The sequence below is a fragment of the Larus michahellis genome, chromosome 3 (genome assembly GCF_964199755.1).
Source record: "Larus michahellis chromosome 3, bLarMic1.1, whole genome shotgun sequence".
NCBI classification, from domain to species: Eukaryota; Metazoa; Chordata; class Aves; order Charadriiformes; family Laridae; genus Larus; species Larus michahellis.
The window spans coordinates 99324022-99338099 of NC_133898.1; the positions used below are offsets into that span (position 1 = coordinate 99324022).

At 39.3% G+C, this 14078-nt stretch overlaps 1 protein-coding gene across 11 annotated transcripts in view; it reads right to left on the bottom strand.

The window, feature by feature from the left end:
- Positions 1-14078, bottom strand: part of COL19A1 (collagen type XIX alpha 1 chain) — a 217860-nt gene that overhangs the window by 72597 nt on the left and 131185 nt on the right. For all 11 annotated transcript variants that reach the window (XM_074581449.1, XM_074581448.1, XM_074581444.1 and 8 more), the window contains one exon: positions 4496-4549. In XM_074581449.1, coding sequence (XP_074437550.1) covers positions 4496-4549 — 54 coding nt within the window. The remainder of the gene's footprint in view (positions 1-4495; positions 4550-14078) is intronic.

Genomic DNA, 14078 nt, shown 5'->3' on the forward strand with positions numbered 1-14078 from the left:
TTCCACAACCCTAGACCAAAAAAGCATTTTGCTGAAGAACTGGGCCTTAGGCTTCCCTAGGCCAACAGTATATAAATACGAAGTTCAGACACCTTCCGTACATTTGATTTAAGTACTGAAAAAAAATTTTGTGGGAACTAGAACGCCAATGCATTATACCTATGCAAAATAATCTACGGTCTGCTGGCAACCCCTTCTGTGTTGCTAAATCTTTTAGATATACAGCTATCAGTTCAATTCTGCAGTCAGATCAAAATTCCGTACTTACAACCTCACAGCATCCTACTATGATAGTATTTCTTTTTGTTTCATAAAATCAGCATTTCAATTTCAGTGAAGAGCCCCGCAGAGTAGGATAACAGCATGTGAAAGGGACATTGTCTCTTTTCAGAAGACTTGAGAAGAAAATGCAAGCAAGAAAATGTACAAAATACATTTGAAGGGTGCAGAGACTTTGATTTCACAATCGTAATTTTCAGAATGCTTCTGAGAGTGAAATGAATAGTGTATTTAACAAGCTTTAAACTGATCTCTAGACTCTTTAAAATGGGGGAAGGGATCAAAATGCACTAGAGGGAGCTGCTGTTCTACTGAACCCGTTTGGATTCCTTATTTTCAGCATAAATTGTTACCTGCCGGAGTGAGACAAGTGTGAGCACACATCTCAGCTCTCTGGTATTGAAATAACAGAACAGTACTCAAAACCAACATCAGACAGCAAAGATGCAAACCATGAATTCTGAACCAGATGGGAATAAAAGAACACTTTAAAAGTCTATAATATTTAATAAACCTTAAAAAATACTAAAAGGAGCTGGTGATCAGCATCGAGGTAGGCTCACAGAAATATTTTTTTGTAACCCATCAATAAAAATCCTCATTGACTCCTTGCCTTCTGCGGGCACAGGATTTGCTCCAGAGGGAAAAATGACATAAAAGAATGGATAAGGGAACAATGACACAAAAGAAAGGATACCTGGAAGAAGCTGCACAGAGAGTCCCACCTTAATTGGGTAGTTTCATCATCACTTGCCAATAAATCTACATTTCTCACACTGATACATGTTTTTAACCAAAGATATGCAGATGATGTTAATAGACTACAAATTCACAACTAACATGAAATTTACTGAAAAAAATCCCCAGAAATTAGGTTAGGGAAAAAAAAAAAAAGGGTATTGAGAGAGGGCTAGAAAAGTCAGATTGATGGCAGATAAGAATATAAAGAAAACTTAATTGCTGCCATGCCACAAGTAGGTAAAAATGTATTATTTTAATTAATCAAAACTCACACCTCTTAGTAGTGCCCAACTTATAACCATTTTGACTGTTCAGAATGTGGTCTCATAATCCTTCCCTGCCCACACTTTTTTTAGGACTGTCATTTATATCAAATCCCCTGAGTAATGCATCCTATCAACTGTTCACCAACTTCTTCCTCAAGGAGGCAGAACTTTCCTTCTTACAGGTTTTTTTTTTCATCATTGCTGAACACCTGGCTGAACATCTAATATCTAAACTAAGTACTCAACCCCATGGCATAATCTGATAAATAAATTAGGTAAATTTATTAATTTCAAACACAGAGTGTGTGCTGTAGCTACCACAACAATTAATGATTGAATCTCCTTTTTCTCTAATACAAATTTCTTATTCTTCTGAAACATCAACCAAACACCAAACTTACTTTTTCTGGAGAGTCTAATTTTTACATGTTTTGTCAATCTGTTACTCATTTTGTACCCTGTATATGCAACCACCCTGCAGGTGTGACAGTTCTGTTGCACTTTGGAGAGGCCAAAGCAAGGGCCAACAATATATCCACGCACCACTACTTACTATTAGAAGAAAACGGGTAGTTGGAAGCACAATCTAGCAAAATTTAATACAGTTTGAGCTTGAAAAAGAGAGATGGAATAACGGATCATATTAAAGTCTTTTTGGTAGGTACAAGCTGTACCACTTTAAATATGGGGATACTGCCAATGCATATTAACAGGCATTACTGCTTCTAGAGTATGCTTTTTTCTATGTCTTATATTCTCAATCTTGGAAGAAGGAAGAAAAACACAAGATGCTGGTGTAGCTGCATCCAAAGTAAGGATTGCATTAAGATACTTACAGCAGAAACAAATATCTTTAACCAATATTTAGGCCATGATTGCTTGAGGATTGCTTTTCTGATATGTAGTGCTAGGCTAGAGTGCCCATACAGAGCTCCTTGTACGGATGCTGCCATGCTGACAACGCTGAGTTTCCCATTTGCTGTAAGAAAGTCTGAAATAGGTCTCAGTAATAAAAGTGCAATTTAGCTTCCACTCAAGATTTCTGGTACATCTGTCAAGGATCATACATCTTCACTAGCCTGACCTGCCAGCAAATCTATGATGGCAGAAATCTGTAATGAAGAAACAGCTTTTCACTGTCTCAAAAAAAGCTAAGTAGATTAGGTCTAACATTGACCTCCTGCTATGGTTTCGTTGTTGTTAGTTTTTTTCTATTTTTGGTGGTGTTCTTTGTGGTTTGGTTTTGTTTAGTTTTTTTTTATTGTTGTTGGGTTTTTTTCTTTTAAAAGTCATTTTTGGCATTTGTATTAAGAAACTCCTTTCCTCTGTTCGGACTCCTGCAGTCTGCAATACTGTTTGAGCATTAGGAAGCCCAAACTCTGCAAAAGACAAATAAGCAAGGCTTCAGTATGACTATATGCAAGGGAGAAGAAGGAGAGGGAGGGATTTTTAACTATTTAGTTTTATACAGGATAAAGGCACTCCATCATCAACTCCTGTTTCTGAACACATTTTGCAAGGGAAAGGGGAAAATCATAACATTTATGCAGTTTTGGTTTTAGATGAGTTTAAATGACATCTGTTTCCTTTTATTCATTGTATTTCATGCAGAAGTCCCATATTGTCTTCTCTAAGAGAATAATGCATAAGACTAGTTTTCCCTTGCAGTGAGGTTGAAGCACGTGAATCAAGTGTTCTGACGCATAAACTACCAGCCTTTACCTTTTTCAGGTGAGCAGAAAAAGCAATCATGAAATCCTTATTTGACACTAAGAATGTAAAGCAGCAGCAGTTTACTTAATCCATGAATAAATAGCTGGTTTGTATTTGTGCATGACAGCATTTTCACAATACAATACATAGGGAATGCTACAAATATGATCAAGTCTTCCTCTACTGAAATAAGGCTGTGTTCATTCTAGCCTAAAACAGATCCATGCCTAACTTCAAATTTTAAATTATGTATCTCTCAAAAAAAAAAAAAAATTAAAAAAAAAATCCCAAACCTCTTAGATCTGAGCTAAACCCTTTAGTGCTTCATATTACAAATCCTTCCATAGAGTAATGTATTTCTTAATCTTTTTAATTCTTCAGTAAACTCATTTGAACTACAGCTGAGTGCTCATTCCAGTGCTGGGTATAATCCTCCTCACCATTCAGACAGTTGGCACATGCTTCACACAGGCCTTCATCTTTCAAATTACCCCTCTGAGACAGAAATTATCCCATCTTCTACAGAGCATCACGCATTTTGCAAAGTGAATGAATGCACAGTATTCACATTTAGGATCCATGGCCAGTCTTTCTTTGAAATGCCAGACAATTTCTGCTTCCTCTGCTGAAGTTTGCATCTTGTTCCCTCCCTCCTCTGTAGTCTCTCATATTTGTGGACCCAGTCCTTTTATCTTTGCTGTATCAAAAGGCTAGGAATAGTAGCTGTTTGATGCAGCAGAGTAAACACAAATCAATTGTTTTCAACATTTCAACAGGATGACCATGAGCCAGCAATGTGCCCTTGTGGCCAAGAAGGCCAATGGCATCCTGGGATGCACCAAGAAGAGTGTGGCCAGCAGGTCGAGGGAGGTCATCCCCCCCCTCTACTCTGCACTGGTGAGGCCGCACCTGGAGTACTGTGTCCAGTTCTGGGCTCCCCGGTTCAAGAAGGACGGGGAACTGCTGGAGAGGGTACAGCAAAGGGCTACCAAGATGATTAGGGGACTCGAACACCTCTCTTATGAAGAAAGGTTGACGGATTTGGGTCTCTTCAGTCTGGAAAAAAGACAGCTAGGGGAGATCTTATCAACACTTACAAATACTTAAAGGGTGGGTGTCAGGAGGATGGGGCCAGGCTCTTGTCAGTGGTGCCCGGGGACAGGACAAGAGGTAATGGGCACAAACTTGAACATAGGAAGTTCCACCTAAACATGAGGAGGAACTTCTTTACTCTGAGGGTGGCAGAGCACTGGAACAGGCTGCCCAGAGAGGTGGTGGAGTCTCCTTCTCTGGAGACATTCCAAACCTGCCTGGACGCGTTCCCGTGCAACCTGCTCTGGCAGGGGGGTTGGACTAGATGATCTCCAGAGGTCCCTTCCAACCCTATGATTCTATGATCTGTAATTATGATCAGGTAAACTGCTATAAAAACAGTAACAAAGTTCACTGTTTCAGGATAGAGTGAAATTTTCCCATTTCCGTTGTTAGTTACTCACAGGAGGTCCTGGTGGCCCCGGTTTTCCTGGGTGGCCTGGTTTGCCTCGTCTTCCCTGGAAACAAAAAAAAATGAACAACAGACATCTATAAACATTACAGCTAGTGACTGATTTGGAATAAGAATTTTGTTTAAAAGAAAGATTTATTGCCTTGCTTATTATCAAAAAGTTCAAAAACTATTCAAAATGAATACTCTATACCAGCCACGGCAATGCCATCCAATTCTAGTAATTTTAGGATTGTTTTTAATAACTATGACAAATGGTGTATTTGTATCACTGTAACGTTTACTGTCACATTTTAAAGCTATGTCTCAAACGTGAGTGCACACTGATAGGGCTATAAACAGAGCATCTTGATGAGGTGTAAAGAAATTATATTTTATCTGAATACACCAGAGTTTGGGATGTTAAACTGTGCTGCAGTAATCACCCTGACTTGCACAGTAAGTACATATGTGCAGTATAACCCAATTAACAAACACCCATACTCTTCTAATCCAGGATGTGAGAACAATCAAAAAAGTCAGAGGTATATCTGCAAAACCAATTCACCTTCCTCATGCAATTATTACCATTTGTGTATACAGTGCACATGCAACATCATTCGCATTAAAACTTAAGGTCCATAAAAGTCTACTTAAGTTAACGTGAGACTTTCCACTTGTAGTCTAAAGGACATGCACATGTAATTATTACAATTTTGTAGTACAGAACCCGACTGAACAACTATTTTCACACGTGGTTTTTTTAAAGGAAGATCAACATACAAATGGAAGTAATTTACAGTAATTTACATCTTTATTGCCAAGCTGAAATCTGATGCACATTTTTTAGAAACAACAGCGGAGAACAACAAATACCTAGGTCTGATGGTAAAAAAAAATAATATTATGACCCTAAAGACTAAACTTTTCCCTTGCATATGGCAAATGTAAGTTAACAAAAAGCATTAGAGGGATGTCATAGTGAAAACTTGGCTTAAGGAATTAAAAAATGAAAACGTTTGCTGACAGCTCACAGTTAACGCATAGGGGCATTTCTGTAGGCTGTGGTCCCTACTTCTAAGCCTGCTTCTGTGTTTTGTTAAATGATGATCTCACCTAAAGTGCAGAAGTAATCTAAGGAACATGAAGTGAAATCTCAGCGTTGCTTTTTACGGGTGAGAGCTCTGATCTATAGGAAACCACTCTCACTCTGTGCCTCTCATTACTCTTGATCTATACTGAGGGGAAACAAGATGATGACAGTAAGGGTAGAAAATCCCTCTTCCTCACGCCTGCAGCTCACCAGGGTAACCCCTTGCCTATACACCAGAAGCAGAAGGTAGGGATTTGAAGCCCTTCAAGTCGAAGAAAGAACCGAACGAGGGTTGTGGGGATATGTTTTCATCCACTGGGCTGTGCCACATGACATGCACGCTGCTACCATGGTCTTCGGAAGGTCCTCAATCAGTCAGTGTGTTTTAAGGGCTGTGTAAAAAAAACCACCACACAACCCCTCAGCATATTTGGAGTGCCAAATTCCTGGGTCTTAACTAGCTGAGACATATGTTATGTGCTGAGCTGCTTAATCCCACCAGTACTCGCACATGCAGGGCTGTAACTGGGGCAGCTCAGGGTGAATTTTCAGAACCAAAATACAGTACTAGGTGCCTATGTTGGGTTCAAGGCTACACGGTCCCTCACCACCCTCACCCAGCATGTCCTCTGCTGGGTTGGTGACACTGTCCATGCAGTGCTGTGATGAGCCAGAGCTGGGAACCCATCTGGGCCAAAGATGGCCCACAAAATGGCCATCTTGCTTGGCCTTAGAGAGGGCACAGTACTGGGAAAGGCAGACATGCACAAGAGAACAGGGGGTTGTTAGCTAGCTGTGCCACTAGTGAGCAATAAACGCTCGTGCTTCTTTGGGCCTTGACCCCTCATGCCCAGTTCCTATCTAGATTTTATCTCCAAAAGTTGATATGTGTGACTTTCTTGTACAGAAATACAGATGGAAACTAACATCCCGACTTTTTCGAAAAACAGTAAACTTTCCTTAGAAAGTATGAAAAAACAGATTGAGAGGTAATGATATAAGTAATAAACAAATATAAATTGTTTCATACTTTTAAAATAGTCCCTCTGAGTTATAATGATCTATACTGTTGACTTCTTGAAGCACCTTCCTTTTCCTGTTTGGACTTATTTAAAGTATCCTGAGGATGACACTTAAAATCACAGCAGTCTAAACAAAGTATCAAGGAAGTGTCAGGGGGAAGAAGGCAGGGCTTTGACTGGCAGACACAACTGTGAACGAGGTGTTAATTACACAGGAAAACATGGAATATGTTGAGAAGGCAATTTTATCTCTATTTACAAGATGAGCTAAAATGTGATTTATGACATATTGCAAAGTCAAAACTCGACAAACTTGCTGAAAAGTCAGTTATAAAAAAAAATAAAAATTGAGGGTAGTTATTTTTCACTGTAACTTATTGATTACCAGAACACTTGCTCAGTGAAACACAGAAGAAACACTTGCCCTACCTTTTATCCAATCGTTGTATTATTAGTCATTACACTATGTACCATGTATGCAAAAAACCTGTAGAACAATCACACAGACTGGTATGAAGCATCGGCTTTTTCTAGAGGAATAAAAGTCCCTTTTTTTCCCCTATAAGCACCCTTCTAAACTGTCTCATATTTTAACACGGAAATACATAAAAGGCTACTAACTTTCAGCAATGCCGTTCAGATACAGAGATTTAAATGTTAGGGATGTACACTGCTCCACCTAAAGAAGCACTCCTGCTTCTTTACAACTTCCCAGCTTCAGTATGAAAAAAATTAAAATACATAGTATAGTAAAAGTACAAGTAGAGAAAAGGAGTTTATGTTTTTGTTTAGGATAATTAAAACAATTAGAAGAATGTTTTTGATAAGCCCATTATGTCCTTGCCTTGAGCAGATCATGAGCCAGATTGTGACTAAATATTTACTGTTTGACTCTGAGTCTTCCTTCTGGCAAGAAAGAAGAAGTGAAAAACATCTCGGTGCCCTCTCTGGTTTGTTGAGAGGGCTTAGTGGAGAGGCAGAGTTTCCATCTCCTGCTCAGAATCGGGTCTCAGCAGCCCCGCGAGAGCTGTATTCACTGCCCCGTGGGGGCTGTGCATAGGGTAGGCAGCCGACACAGGAGGCCCATTACCTTTATTTAGTTGAGTTCACTGAGCAAATATTGAGGTTATAAAACCACTCAAAATATAAATAAATATTCTAAGCATCGCACACTTCCTTTAACTAAACAAAAAATGCAATACCGCCTACACTAGCTTAAAAAAGAGATAAGCGCTGTCAACAAGTTGTCTGAAGAAAAGAGAACCAAACCAGTTGCTGGTTATTTCCTTTGTGCTGCATGTATTTTTGTTGGCAGTCTATGCGATAAGAAGTTGTCTAAATGTTACCAATACTGTATCCTGTCCCCTTGGCTCATGAAATACCTGCCCTTAACTAATCTGGACAGTCGGCTACTATCCTCTTTTCCATAAGCCAAACTTCAGCTACAACACACACACAAATCATTCAAATAACTGCTTGGTCAGGGGCAAAAAAGATAAAATATTAAAAATAAAATAAATAAGAAATTATATGCTTCAGCAAACCCCAGCTGAGTGCCTAGCTGAACTATGCGGTCAACTGCATTCTTTATTCCTCTCTTCCTTCGCCCTTCCTGTTAATCAAAATGACTTGACGAGCTTTGCCTTACATTAGATGGAAAGCTGTTCAAAAGAGAGGCTCTGTGCACCCTTCCATAAGCTTGTGCTCTGATTCTGACTGCTGCCCCTGGGCGCTGCTGCAGGTCCAACACACAATGCTAGAATTCAAGAATCTGTATTGTAACCCCCTGCTCCTTCATGTTGCATCCATCAGTTCGCATATCTCTAACTATAGAATAGTAAGATTGCTAATCCTAGCGACTAAAAATAAACTGCAAATTATTTTTCGGATAAAATCGAGCAGAGTTATGTAGGAATGCTGACATGATTTATGGAATTAATAATTTAAAGAACCCATATTTGAGTGTGAAGGGAAAAGTTCTTAGAATAAACCCGTGTGAATTTTCAAGGGAAACCTCTAATTAGCAGTTCCTGAAACACATCATCACATTTCAAAACAGGAACTAGTTCTAGAGAAAGTAGGAAGCTAGGCTTTAAAGTCTTAACTACTGTAGTTATTATGCAAGATTAATGGGGCTTATGTAACTTGTTTGCCAAGCTAAACTAAGATTATCTTGAATAATCCTCAAAATCAGATTGACAAAGGGACAGATACACCCGAAGCAGGAGGCAGGTGGAAAGTAAAGATCCCAACCCACGGACACCCTGCCAGCCCCTTGGGCAGCTAAACACAGCCCTGCAAGTGGAGCTCTGGGCAATTAAAAGACTCTTTTGCCACATGCCCAAAGTTGCCACCAAGCAGCCAGACAAGCCCCAGAGCCTACGCTAATTCAGAGTACAGAAAAGAGGCTTTTCTTTGTCTCAGTCCTCTAAGCTGGTACAACTAATCCATATAAACTTCCCAGTTTTCCCTCTCTGTCTGTAGTCACAAGCAGAGCTCCGACCAACTCTAACCCAGGGAAATCCAGCCCAGCCCAAAGCTGGTGACAATCCTGTGCTCCGTGGTTTACCAGAAAAAGCTTGCCAGGCTGCCATTTTAGGGGAATGAATGAGGACGTCACATGGCAGCATCAGTAAGAAAGCCAGTTCAAGAGCTCATTGGAAACAGAAGATTAGAACTAATCACAAACACCAAAACAATCACCCATCCACCCCAGTTATTCAGCAGTGCATATCTACCGATTGGCTGTGGGATAGGAGAAGGTTCTCCAGGATCCAAGTCAACTATTCGACAGGTCACAAAGTGAAAATTACAAATCTAGAACAAACGCACAGTCCAAATACACAGTCATTATTTTCCGTTGTACATTTAGCCAAAAATTTGGTACTATTTAAAGACGGCTTTGACATTTAGCCACCTGACTGCACAAGTGCTGTTCATAGGAGTTTTGTCATTAACTTTGGTAGTGTCACAACTGCGCAAGTCTTTTTTTCTGAATCCTTAGAAATATTATAGTTTGGATATTCTTTTTCCTAAATTGGAAATCTATGCTGCAGTCAATGAAACCTTTTTAACTTTAGTAAAACAGCGTCAGGACTTGAATGTATAATTCCTTCTTCAGTCCTATTAACCTTGGCCTTGAGGATGCATTATGGTAACCAATGTATTACGAATTAACCTCCGTATTAAATGTTAAACCTGTATCAACTCACAGGAAATAAGGCTGAAAGGCAAGAAACTAAGCCATTTGCATAAAAGAAGTGAAAGTCTGCCCCTCGTATCCCACTAAAGCCTTTCATAGAAAACACAGCTCAGAGAAGAATAGAGCACACAGACCCTAATCTGCTGTTTTGGAAGACAAGTCACTAGGGAGCTCCTGACTAATGCAGAAGCATTCCTGCGCTCAACCTTGGCTTTCTAGTTTGAGGAATGATTTCCAGTAAACTCCAGTCTCTTCATTTTTGTATTAATAAAATGCTAAAAGAGAGTGCCTAGCCACACTATATAATATTATTCACATACATTTAACAAACATCAAAACCAGTCCTTAAAGAGGCATAGCAGTGCCAAGAACTGAATGCTACAACCTATTTTGCCAACAAATCCCTACGCAAAATCCATCACAATTTTTCAAGTGTATTCACAAAAGTGTATTTTAAATTCAGAATCACTTGTAGAAATATTTTTCAACTACATTCACACATTTTTATAATGAACACCTTAATTTTTAATTATGAGAAATAATTTCCTATTCACTCATGTTGCTATACCTTTTGCTAAGAGGCATTAAAAGAAATAATGATAATAGAGCACTGGAAGGGAGCCTGAAAGTTCTAAATGAGATCTTAAATGTGGAATAATTTCTGCTATTCCACTAAAATTTAGATTTCAATTTCTTCATTGGAAAATAACAAAGAATTTTTAAAAGGATGGAACTGTTTTCTAATTGACAAATCTGTCTTCAACATTCTAAATTACAACCTCTTTCATCACATTTTTAAATGCCAAAGTGAGAAAAATAGATTATTTTTTTTAAGCTGTATCTAGCTGTAAACTATCTTACTAGTTATTTACTTTGCTTTTAAGGTAGAGACAATCTGTTAGAAAAACAGAAAATTATTTCTCTCTTTTACATTAACCACTTTTAGACTACTAAATACCTGAGTGAAGGAACCTGCAGCACTCCAATTTAAAGATAAAATCCGACTGGAGCTTTACATACTTAAAAACAACTTCCATCAAAGTCAGGAAGAACTGAGAAGATTAAAAGAGATTCCAAAACTCCAGAGCTGTAGCTGTGAAAAATACTGTTTGCTCTGTGCCAGGAGCCAGACCTACTATGCAGTAATTATCATTGCTCTGTAAAGCTTGTTTTACAATTGGTTGAGTACAACATTTACTCACTGAACTTGAAAACAAATTATGTCAAAGAAATATTTAAGTTCTATAAACCAGATAAATGCAACCTGAATTTAAATTAATTTTGATGTCACCCTAAATAATTACGTTAAGAAAATCTAATAGCTCCCTGCCCGTTTATTTATTTAGGCAGATTTTCCACTGTGTCATAATAATTTTATTTGTGATTGATTAGAAGAACTCGTAATCTCAGAGAGTAAATTGATTATTAAGTAAGGCGAGTGCTGCAATTTCACAAAGTCCCTCCAAATGCATAATTTTAGAGAAATCAATAACAAAACACTGGCTATGACAACCCAAAGGACTCTCAGTTTTATGAGGTGTTTAATTTATTACTAAGATAATGCTAAAATAACCTCCTCTTAAGTGAAGTATTTAATATTATAAACACAACAATTGGAAATAAGGAAGTTGTTTCAAAAATATTTACTTCGAGACACCTGCACCTGCAACTTCCCAAGAAATACAGAGTCAAGAATACGGCTGCAGTATCATAGCAAGATCTGTAAATGTTTGAACTGAATTTGTCACTGGAACCAGGGAAACCACCATGGTGGAAAATCAGCCTAATACCTGTGAAACATTCCAAAATACCCTAATAATCCATAAAAATGAAGTTGTTGGCAGCTATGCTGAGAATAAGCCAGAATTGTCTGGGTTGGAAGGGACCTTCTGAGATGATCTAGTACAATCCTCCTCCTCCTCAAGAAGGATCAATTGTCCAGGACTGTATCTACTTGACTTTTTGAGTATTTCCACAGGAGAAGACTCCACAACCTCTCTGGGCAACCTGTACCAGTATTTGACCACTCTCACAATAAAAAAGTGTCTTCTTGTGTTCAGCTGGAATTTCCCATTTTTTAATTTGTGCCCATTGCCTCTTGTCCTGTCACTGTCTTCTGCCAAGGAGAATCTGGGTTCCTCTTCTTCATTCCCTCAGATTAGGTATTTTTACACACTGATAAGATCCATACTGAGCCTTCTCTTCTCCAGGTTGAAGAGTCCCAGCTCCCTCAGCCTCTCCTTTTATGAAAGATGATGCAGTACCTTTAACCTGCTTCGTGGCCCTATGCTAGACTTACTTCAGTAAGCCCATGTCCTCCTCGACATGGTCTCACCAGTGCTAAGCAAAGAGGAAGGATATTTCCCCTAATCTGTTGGCAATCCTCTTCCAAATGCAGCCCAGGTTATTGTTTGCCTTTTTTTGCCACGAGGGTGCATTGCTGACTCAGTCTTCTTGTTGTCCAGGTTCTTCTTCACAAAGCTTCTTCCCAGACAGTTTGCTTCCAGTGTATATTGCTACCTGGGGTTATGGCTCCCTAGATGCAGGATTTTGCATTTCCCCTTGTTGAACTTCATATACTTTCACTTCCCCCAGTCTCTGCTATATTCTGCCCCATTGCCCAGGTTGTTAATCAAGATGCTGGACAGTACTGGCTGCAGTATTGAGCCCTGGGGTACACCACTAATGATTTGTCTCCAAATGGACTTTGTGGCACTGATCATAACCCTCTGGGCCCAGTTGTTCAGTTGGTTTTCAATCCACCTCACTGTGCACTTACCTAACCTGTATTTTGTCAGCTTGTGTATGAAACTGAAGTTATGGGAGATAGTGAGTGTCAAAGGCTTTGCTAAAGTTGAGGTCAACAACATCCACACTCACCTATCCACCAAGCTAGTCACCTCATTGTGGAAGGCAATGTAGTTGATCAAGCATGATTTCCCCTTCACAAATCCATGCAGACTATCCCAATCACCTTCTTCTCCTTCATGTGTTTGGAAATGGTTTCCAGAAGGATTTCCTCTATCACATTCCCAGGGACTAAAGTGAGGCTTACTGGCCTGTAGTTCCTCGTATCCTCCTTCTTGAAGCTTGAAGTGATATTTACTCCCTTCCAGTCTTCAGGACCCTCTACCAGTCATGACCATTCAAAGATAATCAAGAGTAGCCTTGCAATGACATCAGCCATCTCCCTCTGCACTTGCGGATGCAACACATCAGGCCCCCTGGTCCTCCATCTGAAGCTGCCTGGGTACAAGAGTCCAACAGCAAACAGTTACTTCAGTAGCACTTGGGTCCTGTCCCTTGTGACCATCATCATTAAGGATGCATATGCTGGACAAAGTTTGCTGGTGTCTTCTTTGTGCACTTGTGCATGAACTGCTGCGCGAAGTGCTACACATCTATTGGCTGCTTCTGTTATCATTGCACAAACCGCTGCCTCACCTGGCTCTTATATAGCCCTCTCCCTGCAGACACCCTTTGATCAAGGACAGCTGATGGAGCTCGTTACAAGCTGCTAGAGCTACCCTTACCTTAGCCTTACGTGGCAGCAGCAGGTACCCTCAGTTTCCTCCAAGGTTTCCCAGAAGTGCCCAAATCCCAGAAAAAGTGCTCAGAAGCTCAAGAAGATACCAAGAAGGTCTCAAAGAAGCAGAAACCGCTGTGTATGTTACCTGCGTGCTGGGCCTGGCTCTTCTACAGGCCAACTGAGAATGAAAAATGACCATTTCTACTTTTCACAGTACAGCTGCCTAGACCAGTTGCTTTGATACTTTGCATTAAGAGATTTTTTGGAATTCACTAAAATATTATATTAAAAAATTCAATAATTTTCAGAAAAAATCAGTATATATCAAAAATGCATCAAGTTCAGGGAAATCCCTGCTACAAAGATATCCAACTGAAATTAAGCATTAATTTCCAAAACCTTTGGAATTATATCCTGAAAATATAAATTTCACTTCACTGCATTTAACATAGTAAAGACAGAGTCTAGAAAACTCCATGCAGTGTTTAATTACAAATAGTAGAAATTTTAAGACAGTACAGCAACATGACAAAATTATTTCAAGACTTTAGAAAATTCTTTACGTGTGGAGCTGAAGGACCTTAGTTGAATTTTCTCAAAAGGAAATGGAGTGGTGATTTGATTACAGAGAAAAAACTTTAAATATCTCTTTAATGTAAAGCAGACATTAAAAAAAGGGTTGTTGGAGACTTAAGCTCCACTTAAGCCAAGCGTAAAACAAAAAGCACATTTTGAAATGTGGCGTTGACA